General features: G+C 43.5%; 3 protein-coding genes across 5 annotated transcripts; 1 reads left to right on the forward strand and 2 right to left on the reverse strand.

Moving 5' to 3' along the window:
• Positions 1 to 1968: 1968 nt before the first annotated feature.
• On the reverse strand, positions 1969 to 4130 carry LOC123447649. The gene is made up of 4 exons (XM_045124267.1): positions 3825 to 4130; positions 3321 to 3516; positions 3133 to 3219; positions 1969 to 2310 (listed from the first exon to the last, which is right to left on the reverse strand). Exons 1-4 carry the CDS (start codon positions 4052 to 4054, stop codon positions 2194 to 2196), a joined length of 630 nt encoding a protein of 209 aa, XP_044980202.1. The 5' UTR covers positions 4055 to 4130; the 3' UTR covers positions 1969 to 2193.
• A 204-nt stretch (positions 4131 to 4334) lies between these two features.
• On the forward strand, positions 4335 to 12551 carry LOC123447647 (DEAD-box ATP-dependent RNA helicase 16). Its single transcript, XM_045124262.1, has 15 exons — positions 4335 to 4695; positions 5154 to 5318; positions 5635 to 5724; positions 5840 to 5968; positions 6555 to 6655; positions 7461 to 7575; positions 7846 to 7977; positions 8476 to 8541; positions 9158 to 9337; positions 9922 to 10017; positions 10142 to 10279; positions 11186 to 11268; positions 11700 to 11737; positions 11836 to 12056; positions 12301 to 12551. Exons 1-15 carry the CDS (start codon positions 4354 to 4356, stop codon positions 12376 to 12378), a joined length of 1974 nt encoding a protein of 657 aa, XP_044980197.1. The 5' UTR covers positions 4335 to 4353; the 3' UTR covers positions 12379 to 12551.
• A 655-nt stretch (positions 12552 to 13206) lies between these two features.
• On the reverse strand, positions 13207 to 17030 carry LOC123447648 (transcription factor bHLH49-like). 3 transcript variants are annotated; one of them, XM_045124263.1, is made up of 10 exons: positions 16832 to 17030; positions 15144 to 15344; positions 14868 to 14977; positions 14593 to 14784; positions 14434 to 14499; positions 14290 to 14358; positions 14112 to 14183; positions 13863 to 14033; positions 13694 to 13781; positions 13207 to 13600 (listed from the first exon to the last, which is right to left on the reverse strand). In XM_045124263.1, exons 2-10 carry the CDS (start codon positions 15301 to 15303, stop codon positions 13578 to 13580), a joined length of 951 nt encoding a protein of 316 aa, XP_044980198.1. In that variant the 5' UTR covers positions 15304 to 15344; positions 16832 to 17030; the 3' UTR covers positions 13207 to 13577. The 3 variants fall into 3 exon arrangements, with proteins under 3 accessions (XP_044980198.1, XP_044980199.1, XP_044980200.1); XM_045124264.1 differs by lacking the exon at positions 16832 to 17030 and adding an exon at positions 16548 to 16794; XM_045124265.1 differs by lacking the exon at positions 16832 to 17030 and adding an exon at positions 16163 to 16307.
• Between the last annotated feature and the right edge of the window lie 698 nt (positions 17031 to 17728).

A 17728-nucleotide genomic window follows, 5' to 3' on the forward strand; every position in this document is an offset into this window, starting at 1 on the left:
GACTGGCTCTGGCAGACAGCGGGTGTGGCCTCGCGGAGATGAGGAGGCGTGCGGGAGGTCCGCGACGGCGGCCGGCGGCGAAGGCGCCCGATGGCAACGCGGCGAAGGGCAACGGGACGACGTGAGGTTCGGCAGCAGGCGGCGCTCGGGCAGGGTGAGTAGGCGGCGGCGCGGATCCGGGCCCGGGGCGGGCCTGGCGGGCCTAGAGCGCTGACGAGGAGAGAGAGGGAGGAGGTGGCGGCTAGGGTTTGAGGGGGGGCACGGATCCCGAGGTAGGGGGTTGGCTGTCTAAATAAATAGGAAGGGGGTCTATTTATAACAAATGGGGGGGGGCTAGGTTTAGCGGAATTTCGTTTCGGATCCAACCGTGCGGTCGGATTCGGACGATTCCGAACGCGGGAGCGGGTAAGTGGCCATGTAGAGAATGTATCCGGGCGGCGCGGCAACGGATTTTAAAACACCGACAATCGTTTGACGGTAGACCGAATACGGTGCCGCTACGGTCGACCGTTTGGGTACCAGACGGACTCCGATTGCGACGAAACTTGACAGGCGGCCTACCTATATATAAATAATACCGTACGACAAATTCCAGCTCAATCGGAGAAAGTTTTATACACGTTATAAAAACAAGGTCTTGACGATGCCGCGGGCGCGTGCGTGTGTGAACGGGCTCAGAACGAACAACAACGAGAACCGGCAACTAACAACGGATGCAACTTTTAAAAACTGGCGACAACGGAGATGTCGATGCAATGCAGATGATGCGAATGATGCGATGATGATGCGACAAATGAAAATACCCACACGACGAAAATGGAAAGAAAGGGGAATCTTCTGGAACGTCGGCATCGGGCTATCACACTCCACTACCCTAGGTGTCCGGGGGCGGCACACTTCGTCGGGTACAACGACAACAACCACGCGGGTGACATCCACACCAGCAAGAGCACGAGGAGGATCCTCTTCTTCCTTGGCAAGTGTCTCGTGAGCTGGCGGTCAATCGTGGTGGCCCTGTCCAGCTGCGAGGTCGAGTACATAGCGGCCTCCACCGCCTGCACTCAGGCGCTCTGGCTCGCTCGACTGCTTGGTGATCTCCTCGTCTGAGACACTAGAACGGTGCAGCTCACGATGGACAACAAGTCCGCTTTGGCCCTGGCAAAGAACCCTGTTTTCCACGAACGGAGCAAGCACATCCGATCGAGGTACCACTTCATCCGAAGCTGTATGGATGAGGGGAGCATCGAGGCCAGCTACATCAACACCACGACCCAGCTCGCAGACCTGCTCACCCAGCCTCTTGTGAGGATCAAAGTCCTCGAACTCTGCTCCAGGATCGGGATGGTTCAACTCTCCCACAAGACGACGCACAAGACTTAGGGGGAGAATGATGGATAACTTTCTGTACTAAGGTCTTTGTGGGGCTACAACACATGGTCCTTGTGTCCTTGTGGCTGTTAGGATAGCATCCACAAGGACTAGGAGAGTTGGGGCAATTTTCGTTGGTTTATTTCTCACATAATGCCATACCAACCTGAGGGGTTGAGGATACATATTTATAGGATGCTAACCAGCCAAGCATATGCTAAGATGCTAGTATAAGATGCTATCCTAACTGCCAGTCCCGTGGTCAAGGATGCTATACTAACAGCCACAAGGATCATCTGCTGCAGCCCCACAAAGACCTTAGTACAAAAACTTATCCATCAGCAAGCGAATGATTTTTTCCTTCTCTATATGGCTTGTAGGTTTACATTTCATATGAATTTTTTCTTAGGATCATTTGTAGTCCTAATTTTCATAGGAATTTTTTCATTCACTCCAACCTTGTGTGAAGAATTCTATACTTTTCCTATGCACAATAAAACACTCGTTCTAACCCCGTAGTATTGAACATGGCATTGCCATTCCATCACTGTATTTTTTTTCTTATTCCCAGGTTTTAGTAATCCTGTCAATGAAAAAGGCTAACTGCAATGATCTATGGATTTGATGGCAATTTCATACGGCTGTTAGCCCTTCTGTCCGAATACACCAGGTCAAATACCAGAGCTCAGGAGGTGAGCCATTCACAAATATTTTTTGTCTGATCCAAAGGGATCAAAGTACATGACATACATTCTACAAAGATCGATCTAAGGCCTACCACCAGCAGACCATTCTAGCCCTAGCGCAACAGTGCGGCAGCACAAGTCATCGTTTTCTCTTCCCGCCTGCTGGTGCCTTCGGTGGCTTGGAGGCGATTGCCGAGCTCCACAAGGCTCTCTCAACATCTGAAGGCGTGAAGCTTTCTCCTCCTACGCTCAACTCCTTGAAAAGGAACACAAGTTGTCAGCCAAACGATTTTCAAGTTCTACAAGTAATATTTTGAAATCACAAGGTATAACGTGGAAATTAGCACAAGGTAAATTTTTTGGAACTATATCGATGGAAATTATCGAAAGGTAACAAATCTACGACCTGCAAGTATAACATGCTTCATATCATCTTAGTAACTAGTACTCCATGAAGCATGTTATTAATTAGCCTATTGCCCTATTCTGTCATATGGAGCCTGGAAGAAGTCTTGGACAGATATATATGCAACTAAAAATTTGAGATGCGACCTGGATATGCATCTCATGAAAAATATATAATAAGCCAATATTTTTTTAATATATTTTGTGTTACCATTTGCTATTTGGTAAAGGGTCGCCGAATTGGAAACTAGTATTCTTTTACATTGCTAAAGTGGAACTTCTCCTATTGCAGTATAGTAACACAAATATGTTCAACTCCAAACTGCTGGCTAAGATTAACTCATAAAACAGAGCACATTGTGACAATCAGCTATTTTTAATGTAATTTTAGCTTGTCTAGATGGAGAGAAAGATCAAATATATTCAGCAGCATGGATTAACTGCATTTGCTGAAAGTTTGCAGTTTGGACTGGTGAATTAGAATTTTTAACCTATGGCTGAAATCAACCAGTGATGCCTTACAACACACAACAATAATACATCATACGCTCGCAGCAACCTGATTCAACTCAAGGCCACATTTTGCAGAACGGTTCAACCAACACAATCAAGCAAATGATGCTACCGTTGCAACATTTTAACAGATATATCAAATGCAGGGCAACATTTATACCTCCGCTTTATCCTGCAACTTCTCCGCAAACGCAAGGTACTGCTTCAGAGTGTACTCCTTTACATTGCCCAAGGCTGCAACCATTGCCTGAACACATTTCACTAAAGCTTACAACACAAAAAGGTGCCAACCATATCGCCTAGAAAGGCAGATACATTGAGGGAAAAAGAACATTTGAACAAGCTCACTTCGTCCGACATGAAGGGCGCAACATCGGGTGCATAGGCAGCGAGCACCGCGGATGCAGTGGCAGGGCCAACACCCTTGAGCACCGTGAGCTCGGTGATGGCCTTGCTGAGGTCGGGCAGCGCAGCAAATGCCTTGCGTGACGCCGACTCTACAACCTTGTCATCCAAGCTTTTGACGAAATCCATCAGCCTCGGCCTAGCAACAAAGAGCAGAGTGAAGGTTGCACATTATTGTCCAGCAGATACGGTACTACCCGCAGAGTAGCACACTGTCTAAATGGATCAAATCAACGAACCAAGCAAACAAGATATTACTACTAGCATCATGGTAATACCTAACCCCAACTAATCACACTCAGGCAACTGGCAAAGATTTCTAACCATATCTCACTATTTCAGCAGGAGGCACCACGCCCTAGCAAGGAGAGAACTTGAAATGCAGCTGCGCTATGCAACCCAGCCAACAGGGAAAAGTAGCCTAAAGAAGCAGGAGGAGACCCTGACCTCCACTTGCCGCGGGAGAGCTTCCACTGCATGAGCTGCACCAGCTCGGGCTTGGCGAGGTAGGGGTCCGGGTCGCGGCGGTGCAGCAGGAGGGGGAGGTCGTGGCGGTAGAAGGAGTCCGCGTCCAGGAGGTCGGGCTTGTCCAGCGCCGCCAGCCGTCGGTCGTACGCGCCCAGCGCCGCTCGCCATGCCTCCCCGTCGCCGCTCGCGAAGTCCACCGTCTCGGCCATCGCGACGGCGGCTGGAAGGGGAGAGGGGAGAGTGGAGCTGCCTGCAGCTGCACAACGGCGAACGGTCTCGGTCTCGGTCTCTCTGAGGAAGAACAATTCAGGCCGTCGATCTATCTCGGACGGCTTAGACGGCGCCAGCACGCAAACTCGAGGGCCAAATTCGTTGCTAGCGGCCCATGTGGCCCAGTGTTTTCACGGGCCATCCATTCTGCTCATAACCTATTAACCTCCAACCGAAAAAACAGAGCCTCCCTTAAACCCTAGCGGCAGCCGTCCGTTCGTTCCCCCGGAAGAAACCCATGGCGAAGAAGCAGAGGCAGCGCGGCCCGCCCATGGGGGAGGAGCATGTAGAGGCGGAGGCGGCGGCGCACGAGGACGCACCGGCCGCAGCCGCGGAGGAGGAGGCGGCTGCGCGGGAAGCAGGAGGCGCCGGGAGGGAGGTGGCGGCGGGGCGGAGCGCGGACGCTGCGAATGGCGGCGTGAAGGAGGAGGGGAAGGAGGCGGCGGCGGCGGCAGAGGAGGAGGAGAGGGAGGTGACGTTTGATGAGCTTGGGCTGGACGAGCAGCTCAAGAGGGCCCTGAGGAAGAAGGGCTTGACCAAGACCACCCCGATCCAGCGGGAGGCCATCCCGCTCATCCTGGTGCGGCGATTTCTGCCTTCCATCTTTACTACAGTAGCTTTCAGTCTCGCTCCTTCTCGTGGCATTAAAATTTACTCCCTCCGTTCCTAAATATAAGTCTTTGTAGAGATTTCACTAGTGGACTACATAAGGATGTATATAGACATACTTTAGAGTATAGATTCAATCATTTTGCTCCGTATGTAGACCCTTAGTGAAATCGCTTAAAAGACTTATATTTAGGAACGGAGGGAGTAGTAGTAAGCTCAGGAGCCAGAGATTTAGTAAGCTCTATGCGACTATGCTGAAAGTTTAGCCTGATAAATTAGCCAATTACAGTAGTACTATTATGACAGCCAGCCCGCTTTCTCTGGTGAATCTTTTGGGTTAGGCGCAGCAGCCCTCTGACACTTATCAATGCAGACCGGACTGTATTAGAGTTGGGTTTAGTGAATGACGGCCTAATGTTGTGATTCCAGGAAGGGAAGGATGTTGTCGCTAAGGCCAAGACTGGTTCCGGAAAGACCTTTGCCTACCTTCTCCCGCTGCTGCAAGAGCTGTTGAAGTTGTGCAAAGAAGGGCGTATTCGGAAATCTGCATCAAATGCCTTAATACTGGTGCCAACTCGCGAGTTATGCCAGCAGGTATCGGACTTCTGTTCTTCGCAAGATATTTTGTATGTGTATAGGCAGCTGCTGTAGGGTCGCTTATTGATTTATCTCTAGTTAACATTACGTCCTGATTCATGCACGAAAATATGAATTGTTCTTCTATTTGATGCTGGATGTAGTGAACTTCTTTTGCGAATTCTTTGAATGTTAGACCTGCTAATCAGTACTTCAGTGATTCATATTACAATCTACTAGTGTATTGCAAATAAAATTTTATTTATGTTAAATATTATGATATGACTAGTCATTGCCAAATATCTCACTGTTGCTTTTTTTTTCCTTGCTGTAGGTGTATAATGAGGCATCATCTCTCCTTGAGTTGTGTACATCCAAGTTGAAGATTGTTCAAGTGACCGCGAGCATGTCAGATAAGGATATTGTGAGACATTTTTATCTTTTTCGAGTTTGACTGTTATTTTCTCCAAACAGTATTAATTTTGTAGGGTTATATTTATTGTCACAGCTAATTTGCTTGTGCTTCTTGTTACTTGCAGAAACTTGCATTGTCTGGGCCCCCTAATATTCTGGTGACAACCCCAGCTTGTGTTGCAGCATGCATATCAAAGGGCATTGTCCAGGGATCATCTATTAAAGAGTCACTTTCAATGATGATTCTTGATGAGGTGCAATTTGTTTGCCTGTTGCAGTATTTATGCATGGATATCTCTTACGCATACATGTTTCACATATTAGATGGGCAGTCTTAGAAAGATTTTATCCCAACAAGGAATGAACAATTTTCTTATGGTTTTGAAATATCAAATTATGTGGTCTCTTAACATATACAAAAACATAACATAGCTGTCGAAGTTGTGGATCTGTACAATTTTGCAAAATAGTATTCAGGGGTGTTGAATTTTGAGCTTCAAGTTAAAAACTGTTTAATTGAGTCGTTTACAGTATTAGTGCCTATGCTGCCTGAATGATACTGTCATGTGCCACTGCAAATATGGGGATTTGATTTATGGTAATGCAGAATTGAGAACACTTTCTATGCCAGTACCCAGTGTTGCTGTTTAAACTGTACCATGTTTTAGAGTGGCGTGCTTCAAATATCTACTGTCATAACTTTTAACATAACTTCATTGGCAAATATATGTTACATTACAGTGGTGTGTATCAAATTTCATACAGTTGTCGTGATGTATCAGAATGCCTGAGAAATGTCCTTCTGGAGAAGTTACTAATCTCTTAATGGTTAGTTCCCAGGCTGACCTTCTTCTATCCTATCGCTGCGAAGATGACTTGAAGGCGCTTGTGCCACATATCCCAAGAAGTTGCCAATCCATTCTTATGTCTGCAACTTCAAGGTGAAATTTGGTTCTTCTTTCTTCCTTTTCTGCAGTTATTCACAACATCTTAATTCCGAAGCCTGCACTGGTAAAGTGCTAAGCATCTCACTAGCAATTGAATCAAGTGAATGCAGCTGGCACTTCAGTTTGTGGATATTAGCTGTCCCCTGAGTTACCTTGTGGATTCTCTTACTGGATGGTTGTTGCTTAACATGGTTTTCGGTTGCATTTCTTGATATGATTTTGCTAGTAGCTCAATATATCTTTCCTTTCGTACTTATAAAGGTTGGAGTTGGTGGTGAGTTCACATGTGGGACCAGCATGACAAATAAACAAATACATTTCTACTCACATGTGGGGCTAGCAACCTTCCAAGGGATATATAAATAAACAAATGTACTTTTACTCACATGTCAGATCCAACACAAATAAATAAATAAAACTCTTAGTTACTTGTGAGTATTAACTCTTGTAAAAACACAACAAATGTATCTCAAAATCATGCTCTTGGTTTTAGTTTCTATTCTGAACCAATTCTTCCATTCCCATTCTCTTATGTTTCAAATTGGAAATGGTGTCTCACTTCAATTCTTGAGAAGGACCTACTGTGAATGCTTAAGATTGTCCAACAACCACAGCACGATCTTTTGTTATACTTTTGCTCCTCTTTTTAACCGTCAAACGCGCAACAGCCGAGTCAGTGGTCCCCTGCGGCTGCGGGCGACATAGAACATTGCAAACTAAAGTAGTTTTGATCTAGTTAACCTTCACTTCTGTTTGGGTTTTGTATGATTTGTCTAATATCAAAATTTATTTGTTGCAGCCCTGATATCGACAAGCTAACAAAGCTACTTCTGCACAACCCTTTTGTTTTAACTCTTACCGAGGTTGGTCATGCAAAGGATGACGTGGTCCCTAAAAATGTGCAGCAATTTTGGGTAAGTATCTTCTGCTTCCCTTTCACATTACATCCATAGGCTTGTTGATCTCACTGTTTGTACAATATCAATTGAAAATTCTAACTGTAAATGCATAGTAGAATCTAGCGGGTACCGTATACTAGTATGGTTCCCTGTCCATAGCCCTTTTTTGGGACCATTCTTAAATAATGGCTTTGTCTATTTACAGTTCTTGTGCTGATTTTCTGTAGCTTTAGCGTGTTTATTTCAATACTACAGAGTAAGTTACTCCCGATCTTTTGTCTACAGATTTCATGCAGTGCTAAGGATAAGATGCTTTATATCCTTTCCCTTCTGAAGTTAGAGCTTATTCAGAAGAAAGTTCTAATATTTGTGAACTCAATTGATAATGCATTCAGATTAAGACTGTTCCTGGAAAAGGTAAAATGGTACTACTATTTGCTTACAGTAATGATATGATTTGGATCTGTAACTTGTTATATGTGCTGCTCTTTTCTTCCATAGTTTCCTTTGATAGGGTAACGAATTATCATCATTATCATCTGAATAGAAATGGAATTTGAAAATTTAGATCAATTCTAGTCCAAAAATATTTACTGGTAAAATAATTGAACCACTACTGTTTGGACATTGAGTATGTGAGCACCAACAGAAGAATATGAATCTATCACTAAGGAGAAGTTCTCTCAAATCTGCAGCATGAAGTTTTGTCAAATCTTTTTTATTGCCATTTGAGAGATGTTATGGCATTCTTCTTAACAACTGTTCCTTCCAGGAGCATGTTCCCCACTTCATTCCTTTTGGATAGAATAGAATACTTTGGCCATTGCTAGTTTCTCTATTCCTGTTTCTATTTTTAGATATATGGTTGATTATACATTATAACAAACATTTGACGAATATGCTGTACTTTTACAGTTTGCGATAAGATCTGCAGTGTTGAATGCTGAGTTGCCACAAAATTCTCGCCTACATATTATTGAGGTAGTGCTTCTACATAGCCTGCCTTTTGTGTGTGTAGATAATTGATCTTAAATTGTAGTATTATCTTGTGTTCCATGTTTTATCTTCTAATGAATGATAAGTTTTACCATTAGTTTTCTTCCCTCCAATTTTTTATCAGTTAAGCTAACTAACTTTCTTGGGTTTCAGTAGATTGCTAATTAACTTTCTTGGGTATCAGCTAATTAACATTTTTATGAGGCAGGCTTCATTTTATCCATATGCGTCAGAGGATTTCTAACAGTGTCGACTACTGGGAAAATTATAAAGGGTGCTTACTGCCTTGTAAATGTTTTATACAAAAAATATATATACCCTCTGAATTTGGTATTGTGTCTACTTAGCACCTGCCACTAGAAAACTAGATATGCAACCCTTTAAACTTGTAGAACAGAGCCACTTAACCCCCTAGGCTAGTTTTAGTGTTGGTATTTGTCCATGATGAGGGTGATGTAACCGGATTATACCTTTAGCTTCTGGCAGAAGGCTGTCAGTAAAACTTTGATACATGACCCGTATGATTTCCATGATAAGCTTAGATTGCTAGTTTGCAGTTACAATATGGGAAGTCATTTAAGTATCTTTTTCTTTCTTTTAGGCTTTCAATGCTAGGCTATTCGATTACCTGATAGCAACAGATGACAATAAAACAAAGGACGCGAAGCAAACTAATAAGGAAAGCAAAAAAGATTCAAAGGCTTCACGCAAACATTTGCAGCAAACTTTAGATGCTGAATTTGGAGTCGTCAGAGGAATTGACTTCAAAAACGTTTTCACAGTAAGTATATCTTGGTCTACTCAAGCATATTTCCGAATTCAACCATGATGATTAGCGCTACGTAATTGGTTTTTATATGCTGTAAATTCAACTAAGACTAGTTGAACATATATGTAAATAACTGGTGGGCAGACTATTTGCTTTGTTTTAAGTGCACCAATATTTACTTTGGACCTGGTGGCAGCATCGGTGTAAACTTTGAATTTATCCAGCAAGTAGTGCTCATTTTTTTCTTCTGGGGAACTAGTTTCCAGTTTGATGTACCGAGGGACAACCAACAAATGTTCTCTTTAAAATAAAGGAAATAAGGAATTTTTTTAAGCCTTTTGTGGTCAGCTTCACCAATGATTCTTTTTGTTAAGCTATATTTCACCTTTCTCTGGCTTATCTGCTAAAAAAATAGAATATGTATTAAGAAATCAATTTCTTAGTATTCACTCGATTACGCCTGGAAGCTGAGTTAATAGTTGACATCTCTTTATGTTCTTACAAATTCGTGGTAAAGTCGTTGCTGTTATATTGTTCAATCTTGTAATTTCTGTAACAGGTTGCAGGATTGATCTTTTTCTCTAACCCTTCTTTAGGTAGTTAATTTTGACATGCCCCCGAATCCTGCTGGATATATTCACAGAATAGGACGAACAGGGAGGGCAAATAAGACTGGTGCATCTATATCACTTGTAAGTTCAGTTTTTACATGATTCAGTTCAGTCGCATATATTATTGTCAGAAATTGCTAACATGCTTAGTAGACCCTGTGTGTTTGGTTATTTATTTCCTCTTCTTTTCATACCGTATTTTCAGGTTTCACCAGAGGAGGAGAATGTTTTCGAAGAGATTGAACACATGTTGCAAGATGTTGAAAAAAAGGATACCAACTGCATTTTACCTTTCCCGTTACTCACAAAAAACGCTGTCGAGTCCCTACGATATAGGGCTCAGGTACGGAGTGTATTTATGTTGAATGATCTGTACTTGATTTCTCCCAAATATATTCTTCATTGTTATACATTGTAGTGCTAGAGTAATGTAAGTAGTGGTGCTAAACTGCTAATATGTGACTAGGGTAAGTTAGTCACTCACAAGGTTTGCCAAAACAACCAAATAACCAGCTGATTGACCGGAACAGTGTAAGTTCCCTTTTTTATCCTTGGCAGGCTCATTAGCTCATAGCCATAAATGTACCTCGTTAGTATTCTTGCTGTATAGATGTAGTATTATCATTACTTGTATTATGAACATTGAAATTTGGAAAGCTCGAAGCTGAGAATCGCAAACGAACAATCTGGGGTTTTCCTAAACACTTGTTATGCATGGTTGCATGGACCTTGATCTCTATTCTATTTAATTATTAACTGGTGATGAAAGGCTGAAAGTTAATTTGGTAATCACACATCCTCCTATTCAGCTGCTGGCAGCCATGGATTTGTTGCAATTTATTTCCCTTATATTACAACTAGTTGGATTTACATACAAATCTCTCTTGCGCTTGCTGGGCTTTTAGGGTACTGATATCCCATTAAACATGAAAGATAACCCAGGTACCTCTACTTTTTACCGCCATATCCTGGTATGGAGGTCCATTTGTTTAGTAATGCAATGCCTGCTGTGGCTCTTACCCATTAGATATTTTTTGAGCCAAGCTGTTCTGCAACAACAATGTGGCTATTATTCGGACCATTTTGGTTTTATCCGTTCTGAACTGTTCTTGGTGCTAATTTACATGGGACCCATTCTGTTAACTTCCTTTAGCCACTCACTTTTAACAGATAATGTTACCGAAATGTGTTCTATGTGAAATAACTACTGATTTTGGTAGCTAATGTCAATTGATATTTCCTTTTGCAGGATGTTGCCAGGAGTGTGACAAGCCGTGATATACAGGAAGCCCGTCGTCAAGACGTAAAGAATGAAATCCTCAATTCTGAGAAGTAAGAAAGTCCTTGTCCACCAAGGAAATAGCAAGTGTTAGCAAAATGCACATTACATGATACTGAAATCACGCAGGGAAAGGGAAATGCAGAATTGCAGTCTTCCTTGCAGAGGGTTTGAAAACGACATCCTAATATATATATATTCTGAGAAGTAATATATATTTTAGTATTGTAGTTCTTGAGATATTTTGTTAAACTTGTCAAACGTAGACAAGGTTTGACTTGTTGGAAAAACCAATACATCTTATATTTAGGAATCGGAGGGAGTATCATTCACCAGCTATGTTCATGATGTAACACTTAATTGATATAAGGCACCAATATATAGTATTCACAATTCTTAACATTTCATAAAGAGAAACACCTTCATCCCGTAGTCATTCTGCCTGTATTCCCTTCTAACAGCAATGCCCTTTGTTTCCTTGTAGGTTGAAAGCTCATTTTGAAGAGAATCCAACAGACCTCGGTTAGATATATCAATTTTGCCCAATCTTGTTCAGAGGAGCTGGTGTCGGTATTTAAACCTTACAAATGAATGATGCTTAATCTTTCTACTCGTTTCAGATTTGCTCAAACATGATAAGTTGCTTACCAACAAATCAATTCCTGCTCACCTGCGGGATGTCCCTGAATACCTAATTGACCCCACAACAAAAGAAGCCAGCAATGCAGTCAAACTTTCGAGGGCTGCTATGGGTCTTGATAATCCCGGAAGGAAGAAAAGAATGGGATTCAGGAGTGGATCAGGCAAAAGTAGTGATCCCCTCAGAACGTTCTCTGCCGAGGTACATTTATCCGTTCAATGACCAAAACATTTTACATTGAAAGACCATTGCTACTTGCATGGTCCTTTGATACATTATGGTCCCGATCATACATGCATTCCTTCCTGCTGAACTAGTCTCTTTTTCAGTTGCTACATATTGATAACGAGATATCTCAACTGCATGTTTTACCAGATCCTATCTTAAATATTGGCATGCTCCTGCGCTAACCTTTGATGTATTCTGATTTTACTTAAATATGCAGGGCAAATCACGAAGACGAAGGGGAAAGGAAAGAGAAGGAGACGATAGAAGAAAGAGGAGGAAGAAGGCAGAAGTCTAATGCTGCAAACAGTTCACTATCAATTTTGCTCGGTTTTATAGGCTTGTTGCCTTGTAACTTTGTAGCATCTCTAGAGATTGGGGGTTCATATTCGTAAACGAAGACAAAGCTTAATACTGTACTAAGTATGTATGAAGATTGTACGTCAATCTATTTGGAGGTTAAGATTCTTCTCTCTAGGTGTTCTCTTTGGAAGTTCCTAGTAGCACCACTACTTGAAATATTTCAAGAACAAAATCAAATGAGGAAGTAGTAATCCATCTCGCACAATTCAACTCACAACTAAGAACATCTCCAACATATGCATAAACATTATGCCAATACTTGTAGCCGCTATGGAATTTGCAAGTATGCAACACTTATAGTAAAAATGGGACATCTGCTGGAGCTTGGTTTTTTTGCCCAAAGATATGACAGTTTTTTGGGAGCTGTTTTTTCTTGCCCCAGTTATATGCCAGCTTTTTTTGGGCATGTGTTGGTACGAGATCACCTTGCCCGTGGGCATACAGTTTCGGTAGGGTGATTTCCTGATCGGCACTTCATGCACTGGCACTACAAGCACAGAAGGTACTCACAGGTCACAAGGCAAATTTCACCCTTGCCCTTTTCTTCTTCTTCAGCATATTGCAGCCACATTGAAAACCACATCAACTATTGCTCTTAATCGAGAGATTCTACAATCGCATTAAATAGATGGCAACTGATTAGCTAATAACAGCCCTTGATTGATGCATTTTTTTGTTCGCCATACTTTCACTTGCAGCATACTTTAGGTGAGAGTGGAGGAACCACAAAATGTAGAAAGGAAAAAGTCTGCTCTTGAATCTCTTGTTGCAAATAATGCATGATTTCATGAAACTCTTGGCAAAAGTCACTTCACTACTTAGGCAATGCTAATAGGCCAGTCTACTTAGTACGCTTAGGGCATCCACAATTGATCCCAAGCTTGGAATTCATGAATAACACAGGGTTCTCGCTTTCGATGAGCTAACGCGCGATAGAAATTTACGGTGGAATCAGCAGTTCTTGAGCCCAGCTGTACACGATATCCTTCGATGCCATACCATAAACCATACGCTACGGGGTCGGGCAGCAAGGGGAGGAAACCGGTAACTAATGGTTAGGCATACAGCTATACAAAACTTGATTCTGCAAGCGCTTTACGGTTCACAGAACAACTCCGGAGTCATAGCAGCAACTCACTGTTCAATCTTCATGGGACCTGCAGAGTACAAAAGGAACAATTTTCTGTAAGTTTGATACAATCGCTATGATTATGATGCATAACATTTTGAAAAGAGGGCGTTGCATATACCAGCATTGTTGGTACTGCTATCTGCAGCCACAGCAGGGTTGAAGTTCATATGAGGAATGTTCTGAAGAGTCTCCCACATCTCAGGCATCTGGATTCAGGGTTCACATTAGTCCATTGCTATGGCTTCAGATGCTATATGAAGATTGGCATCAAAATGGACTGAACATACCTGGTTCATCGTGGAGATGTCGTGAATTGTTCCGTGCAGAGCACCCACTGGGTTGGAAGCATTGCATATCATATCTGGATGCATCATTCCTTGGTTAAAATGAGCAATAAGGGCGCTTGCTCCTGGGTCAGCTCCATAGAAACCAAGGTGCCTGTCTTGTGAAAGCATCATCTACAAACAAGAATTGCGTTGAGCAGGTGGGTCTAGAAATCTTTTAAAATATTTAGGATGGTTGTACAGTGAATTTACTTGTTTGGATAGAATCTGCTCAATGTCAAAGCCAAGCTCAGGGTTCACAGTTGCAAGTTTCATTGACAAGAACTGCAAGTTCGAAGTGGCATTAGAGCACAGGATGATAGTCGACAAATGGCACGCTCAGAAACAACCCAATAACATCTGCACTAATAGATAAGCAGCATTATGTCACCTCTACTTGTCGTTGTAATGACTGCACATAATTGATTATCTCATCCAGCATGACTGCCTTGCCAGTAATCTGTTAGAAGGAATATTGGTAAGGCGCTGAGTACAAGTTGGTTGCGGAGAAGTTCTTGCACCAAAAAGAAGTTACCTTATTACATCCTGGAACAAGGTCCTGAAGAAGCTTCATTCTCTCACTTATCTTTTTCCTCCTCAGCTGCAAAGAGTTCCATCCAACTTCAAGCATGAGAACATGAAGAGCATAAAGTAAACTGAAATGGGATCTTGATAGTGCTAATCAGAAGCTTACTCTTTCCGCAAGGCTGTGGCTGTTAGTGGCTTGGCCTCGCTTTGCCCGGAGATGAACATAATTTTCTTTAGTGCCATCACCATCCGAAGAATCTTCCTTGCTTTGCGTTTTGGGCGAGATCTTTCTGTTGTCCCTCTCCATCGAATTACTTTCTGGCTGAGATGAAACCTCTGTTTGTTGATCACCCACATTCTAAACGCACGGTAACAATAGAGTTAGTCACTACATCTAGATTAGAACAAGAATATAAGAGCATAATGGAAGCTCATTTGCACCTTGCTACTGGCTGATGGGTTTAGCAATGCAATGCAGTCATTTGTTCCCTTCCTTTTCTTCACACCGCCACTATGCTCATCACTCATGTGGATGTTTTGGGAGAATGTACCTGCAAGAATTATCACCATTTCCATCAACTAAAGAATTGTCACCTTCAGAAGTATTGCGACAACTGCATGGTAAGAACTAGTACTCCCTCCGTCCCAAAATGTACAAAGTTGAGACACTTATTTTGGGACGGAAGGAGTCCTAACCAGCAGAAAATCTGTACAGACCTTGTCCTTCTTCTAACTCCATGCCATAAGCTTGAAACCCATATGCCGCGCTGTCATACCCCATCTTTTGATGCATTGCTACAGAACCCCAATTCCCCTCCAAGAATTCTTTGCCACTGTTTGCAGCAGGAGCTTGATCAGATTGCTGGCCTGAATACATGTCCAATTGCCTAAAAACAACAAGAGCTCCTCCTTAGTTCCCTGTTCAGGATAGAAGACAAGGGGGAGAAGGCACATTAGCACTCCCACTAGACTGTCCCAACAGAGCACAGAAAGACAAATGCAGCTTGAACAAAGAGTGAAATTTCATAAAGTCTGCAAAACCCTTTTGCATCACATGAACAACTCAACTGATAATCCTTAACACAGAGGTGAAAAGCAGTCGGTCCCTTCAAGACCCACCACCACTATCCCTATCAATCAACAGACAAAAGAAAGCCAAAAGAAGGGATCCACCGTCCAGGCGAGTGCCTGCTTCAGAACAAGCTTGGGGAACAAACCAAATCTGCTGCTACACGCAGCCCAGGTTCCAGAAAGTGGAGCTTTAAACCCAGAGCAGAGCACAAAGGGAGAGGAGGAGACACAGAGGATATAACCCCATCATTAGCCAAACAGCAGTCACTAACTTGGGTCCTTTGGAGCAAAGCCATGAGGAAGTGGGGGGGAGAGCCTCCTAAAAGACCCCCAAAACACCAAAGTTAATTGGGAACAGCAAAAGCCTGACAAATCTTCAGGAACCAGGCATGGAGAACATTGTCCAGCATATGGAACTTCAAAGGAACAGATACTAGTTTATAGAAAGATAAAAAAGAAAGGTGTTTCACTCCATGAAGAACTTCCCACACAAGCTAGGAACTGGCCAACGGTGCTTTTTGGCTGGGTGTGGCTTGGCAGTTGCATTGCATCCAGGAAGCTCAAAATAGCAGAGCACCTTGCATCTAATTAAAACCACCTACTCCGATGAACAAAAAAAAAATCACAGCATTCCCAGGAGGGAGGACGCCGCAAGACGAACCCACCTTCTCAGAGGGTTTGATCGCCCCACGAAGCTTTCATCGTCCAGGAAAGCGCAAGTAGGAAGCAGCTCGAGAGGAAGCAGCACACATCAACAGAGCCACCACTCCGGTAAGAGGAAGCGGGCGGCTCCCAACTCCCGAACCGAAAAACCGAACGGCAACAGGCGAGGCTATTTTCGAATGCAACAAGCAGATGGATAGCTAGAGTAGGATCTGCGGGGAAATAACTAGGGTCGCGTTGAAGCCCTCCGGGAGGGGGCGGACGGAAAGCAACGGGCTTTGACCGCCCCGCCGTGTATGGGGGCGGTGTAAAGATCTTGAAAGGAACACATGCTAAGATAGATGTCCGGCCGAGACGGTAAAAAGAAAAACCCCGGCTGCGAATTACCTCGCCGCTGAACCTCCGCACGCGCCCTCCTGGAGGCCATCAATCAGTTCGGCTGGAACGATTCAAGAACGCGAGAGCCCCGGCCTCATGGTTCTTCCCTCTCTCTCTCTCTCTCTCTTCCTGAAAAAATTCGGCGGCCAGGTTTCTTTCTCCTTGGCACCTCGCACGAAGGTATCTATGGATGCCAATTTGACCGCAGGGTAAGAGGGGAGGAAGAAGAGGGAGGAGAGGAGGGCCTCGGCTGCTTAAGAATAATAGTAATAGTAATAGGCGGCGTTTGTTACCCCTGCCTGCCCCCTTCCTGCCGCTGAGGTGAAATGATTCCTTCTTGCTGCCACCGTTGGGTTGTTAACCACTTCAACTGCCCTCCTCTCTCTCTTCCCAACGTTTCTGAAACCTTGGCGTATGCAAGCGCCTAATGAAAAGTAACAGCAGGCCCTGCTTCCCTTGGGGCGTGGTGTAGTACCAGGAGGACTAGTTTACTGCTGGCCCTGCTTTGGTGTGCAGCAAGATTAGCTTAGCTAGCTGCAGGCTGTGGCGATGGAGAAAATAAAGCGGAGGGGGGGGGGGGGGGGGTAAAAAACAATGGCATGCTGCTGTTCTCTTCTCACCTGCCTTGGCTTGCATGCCCTCGATGCCATGTGGGGCCCCGGCTCCTAACAACCGCGGGGTGAAAAAAAACAAGGGGTGCACCTACTGGCCGCTGCACAGTTATTCTTCCTCATTGATGGTTTTTGTGACGCTGTGGTGAGGCACAGCTGCACTGCAGGCCTGAAATGGAACATGGTTCCTCTTTGACCAAACAGCAAGGGTAAGAAGCGGGTGCTTACAAAAGATGTTAACTTAACGGTCCTGTTTGAATACTCTAGCTTAGCTATTGGTTAGAGCTAGTTTCTAGCTCATGACTAATCCTAAACTAACTCTAGCCAAATATGACCCTGTTTGGATGGAAGGGTTAGATTGACAATAGATGCACTTTATGGAAAGAGAAAAGTGATTTTTTAATGAACCTCACGAGAACTAGCTCCAATTAGCATCTCTTGGCTGGTGGGAGAGAGAGAAAAATATATTTTTTAATGAACCTCATGAGAACTAGCTCCAATTAGCACCTCTTGGGTGGGATAATTTTTTTGGATGTGTTAGATGCAACTAGCTCCAATCTAACCCTTATGTTTGGATAC

The sequence above is a fragment of the Hordeum vulgare genome, chromosome 4H, assembly GCF_904849725.1.
Source record: "Hordeum vulgare subsp. vulgare chromosome 4H, MorexV3_pseudomolecules_assembly, whole genome shotgun sequence".
NCBI lineage: Eukaryota > Viridiplantae > Streptophyta > Magnoliopsida > Poales > Poaceae > Hordeum > Hordeum vulgare.

Coding starts and splice junctions, on each gene's coding strand:
- LOC123447647 (XM_045124262.1), top strand. CDS start 4,354: ATGGCGAAGAAGCAGAGGCAGCGCGGCCCGCCCATGGGGGAGGAGCAT. Junction 5,319..5,634: donor CTCGCGAGTTATGCCAGCAG/GTATCGGACTTC, acceptor TCCTTGCTGTAG/GTGTATAATGAGGCATCATC. Junction 12,057..12,300: donor TCAGAACGTTCTCTGCCGAG/GTACATTTATCC, acceptor TTAAATATGCAG/GGCAAATCACGAAGACGAAG.
- LOC123447649 (XM_045124267.1), bottom strand. CDS start 4,054: ATGGCCGAGACGGTGGACTTCGCGAGCGGCGACGGGGAGGCATGGCGA. Junction 3,517..3,824: donor CTCTCCCGCGGCAAGTGGAG/GTCAGGGTCTCC, acceptor CTTTGTTGCTAG/GCCGAGGCTGATGGATTTCG. Junction 2,311..3,132: donor AGTTGCAGGATAAAGCGGAG/GTATAAATGTTG, acceptor TTCCTTTTCAAG/GAGTTGAGCGTAGGAGGAGA.
- LOC123447648 (XM_045124263.1), bottom strand. CDS start 15,303: ATGTATTCAGGCCAGCAATCTGATCAAGCTCCTGCTGCAAACAGTGGC. Junction 14,785..14,867: donor ACCCATCAGCCAGTAGCAAG/GTGCAAATGAGC, acceptor CCGTGCGTTTAG/AATGTGGGTGATCAACAAAC. Junction 13,782..13,862: donor ACATCTCCACGATGAACCAG/GTATGTTCAGTC, acceptor CCCTGAATCCAG/ATGCCTGAGATGTGGGAGAC.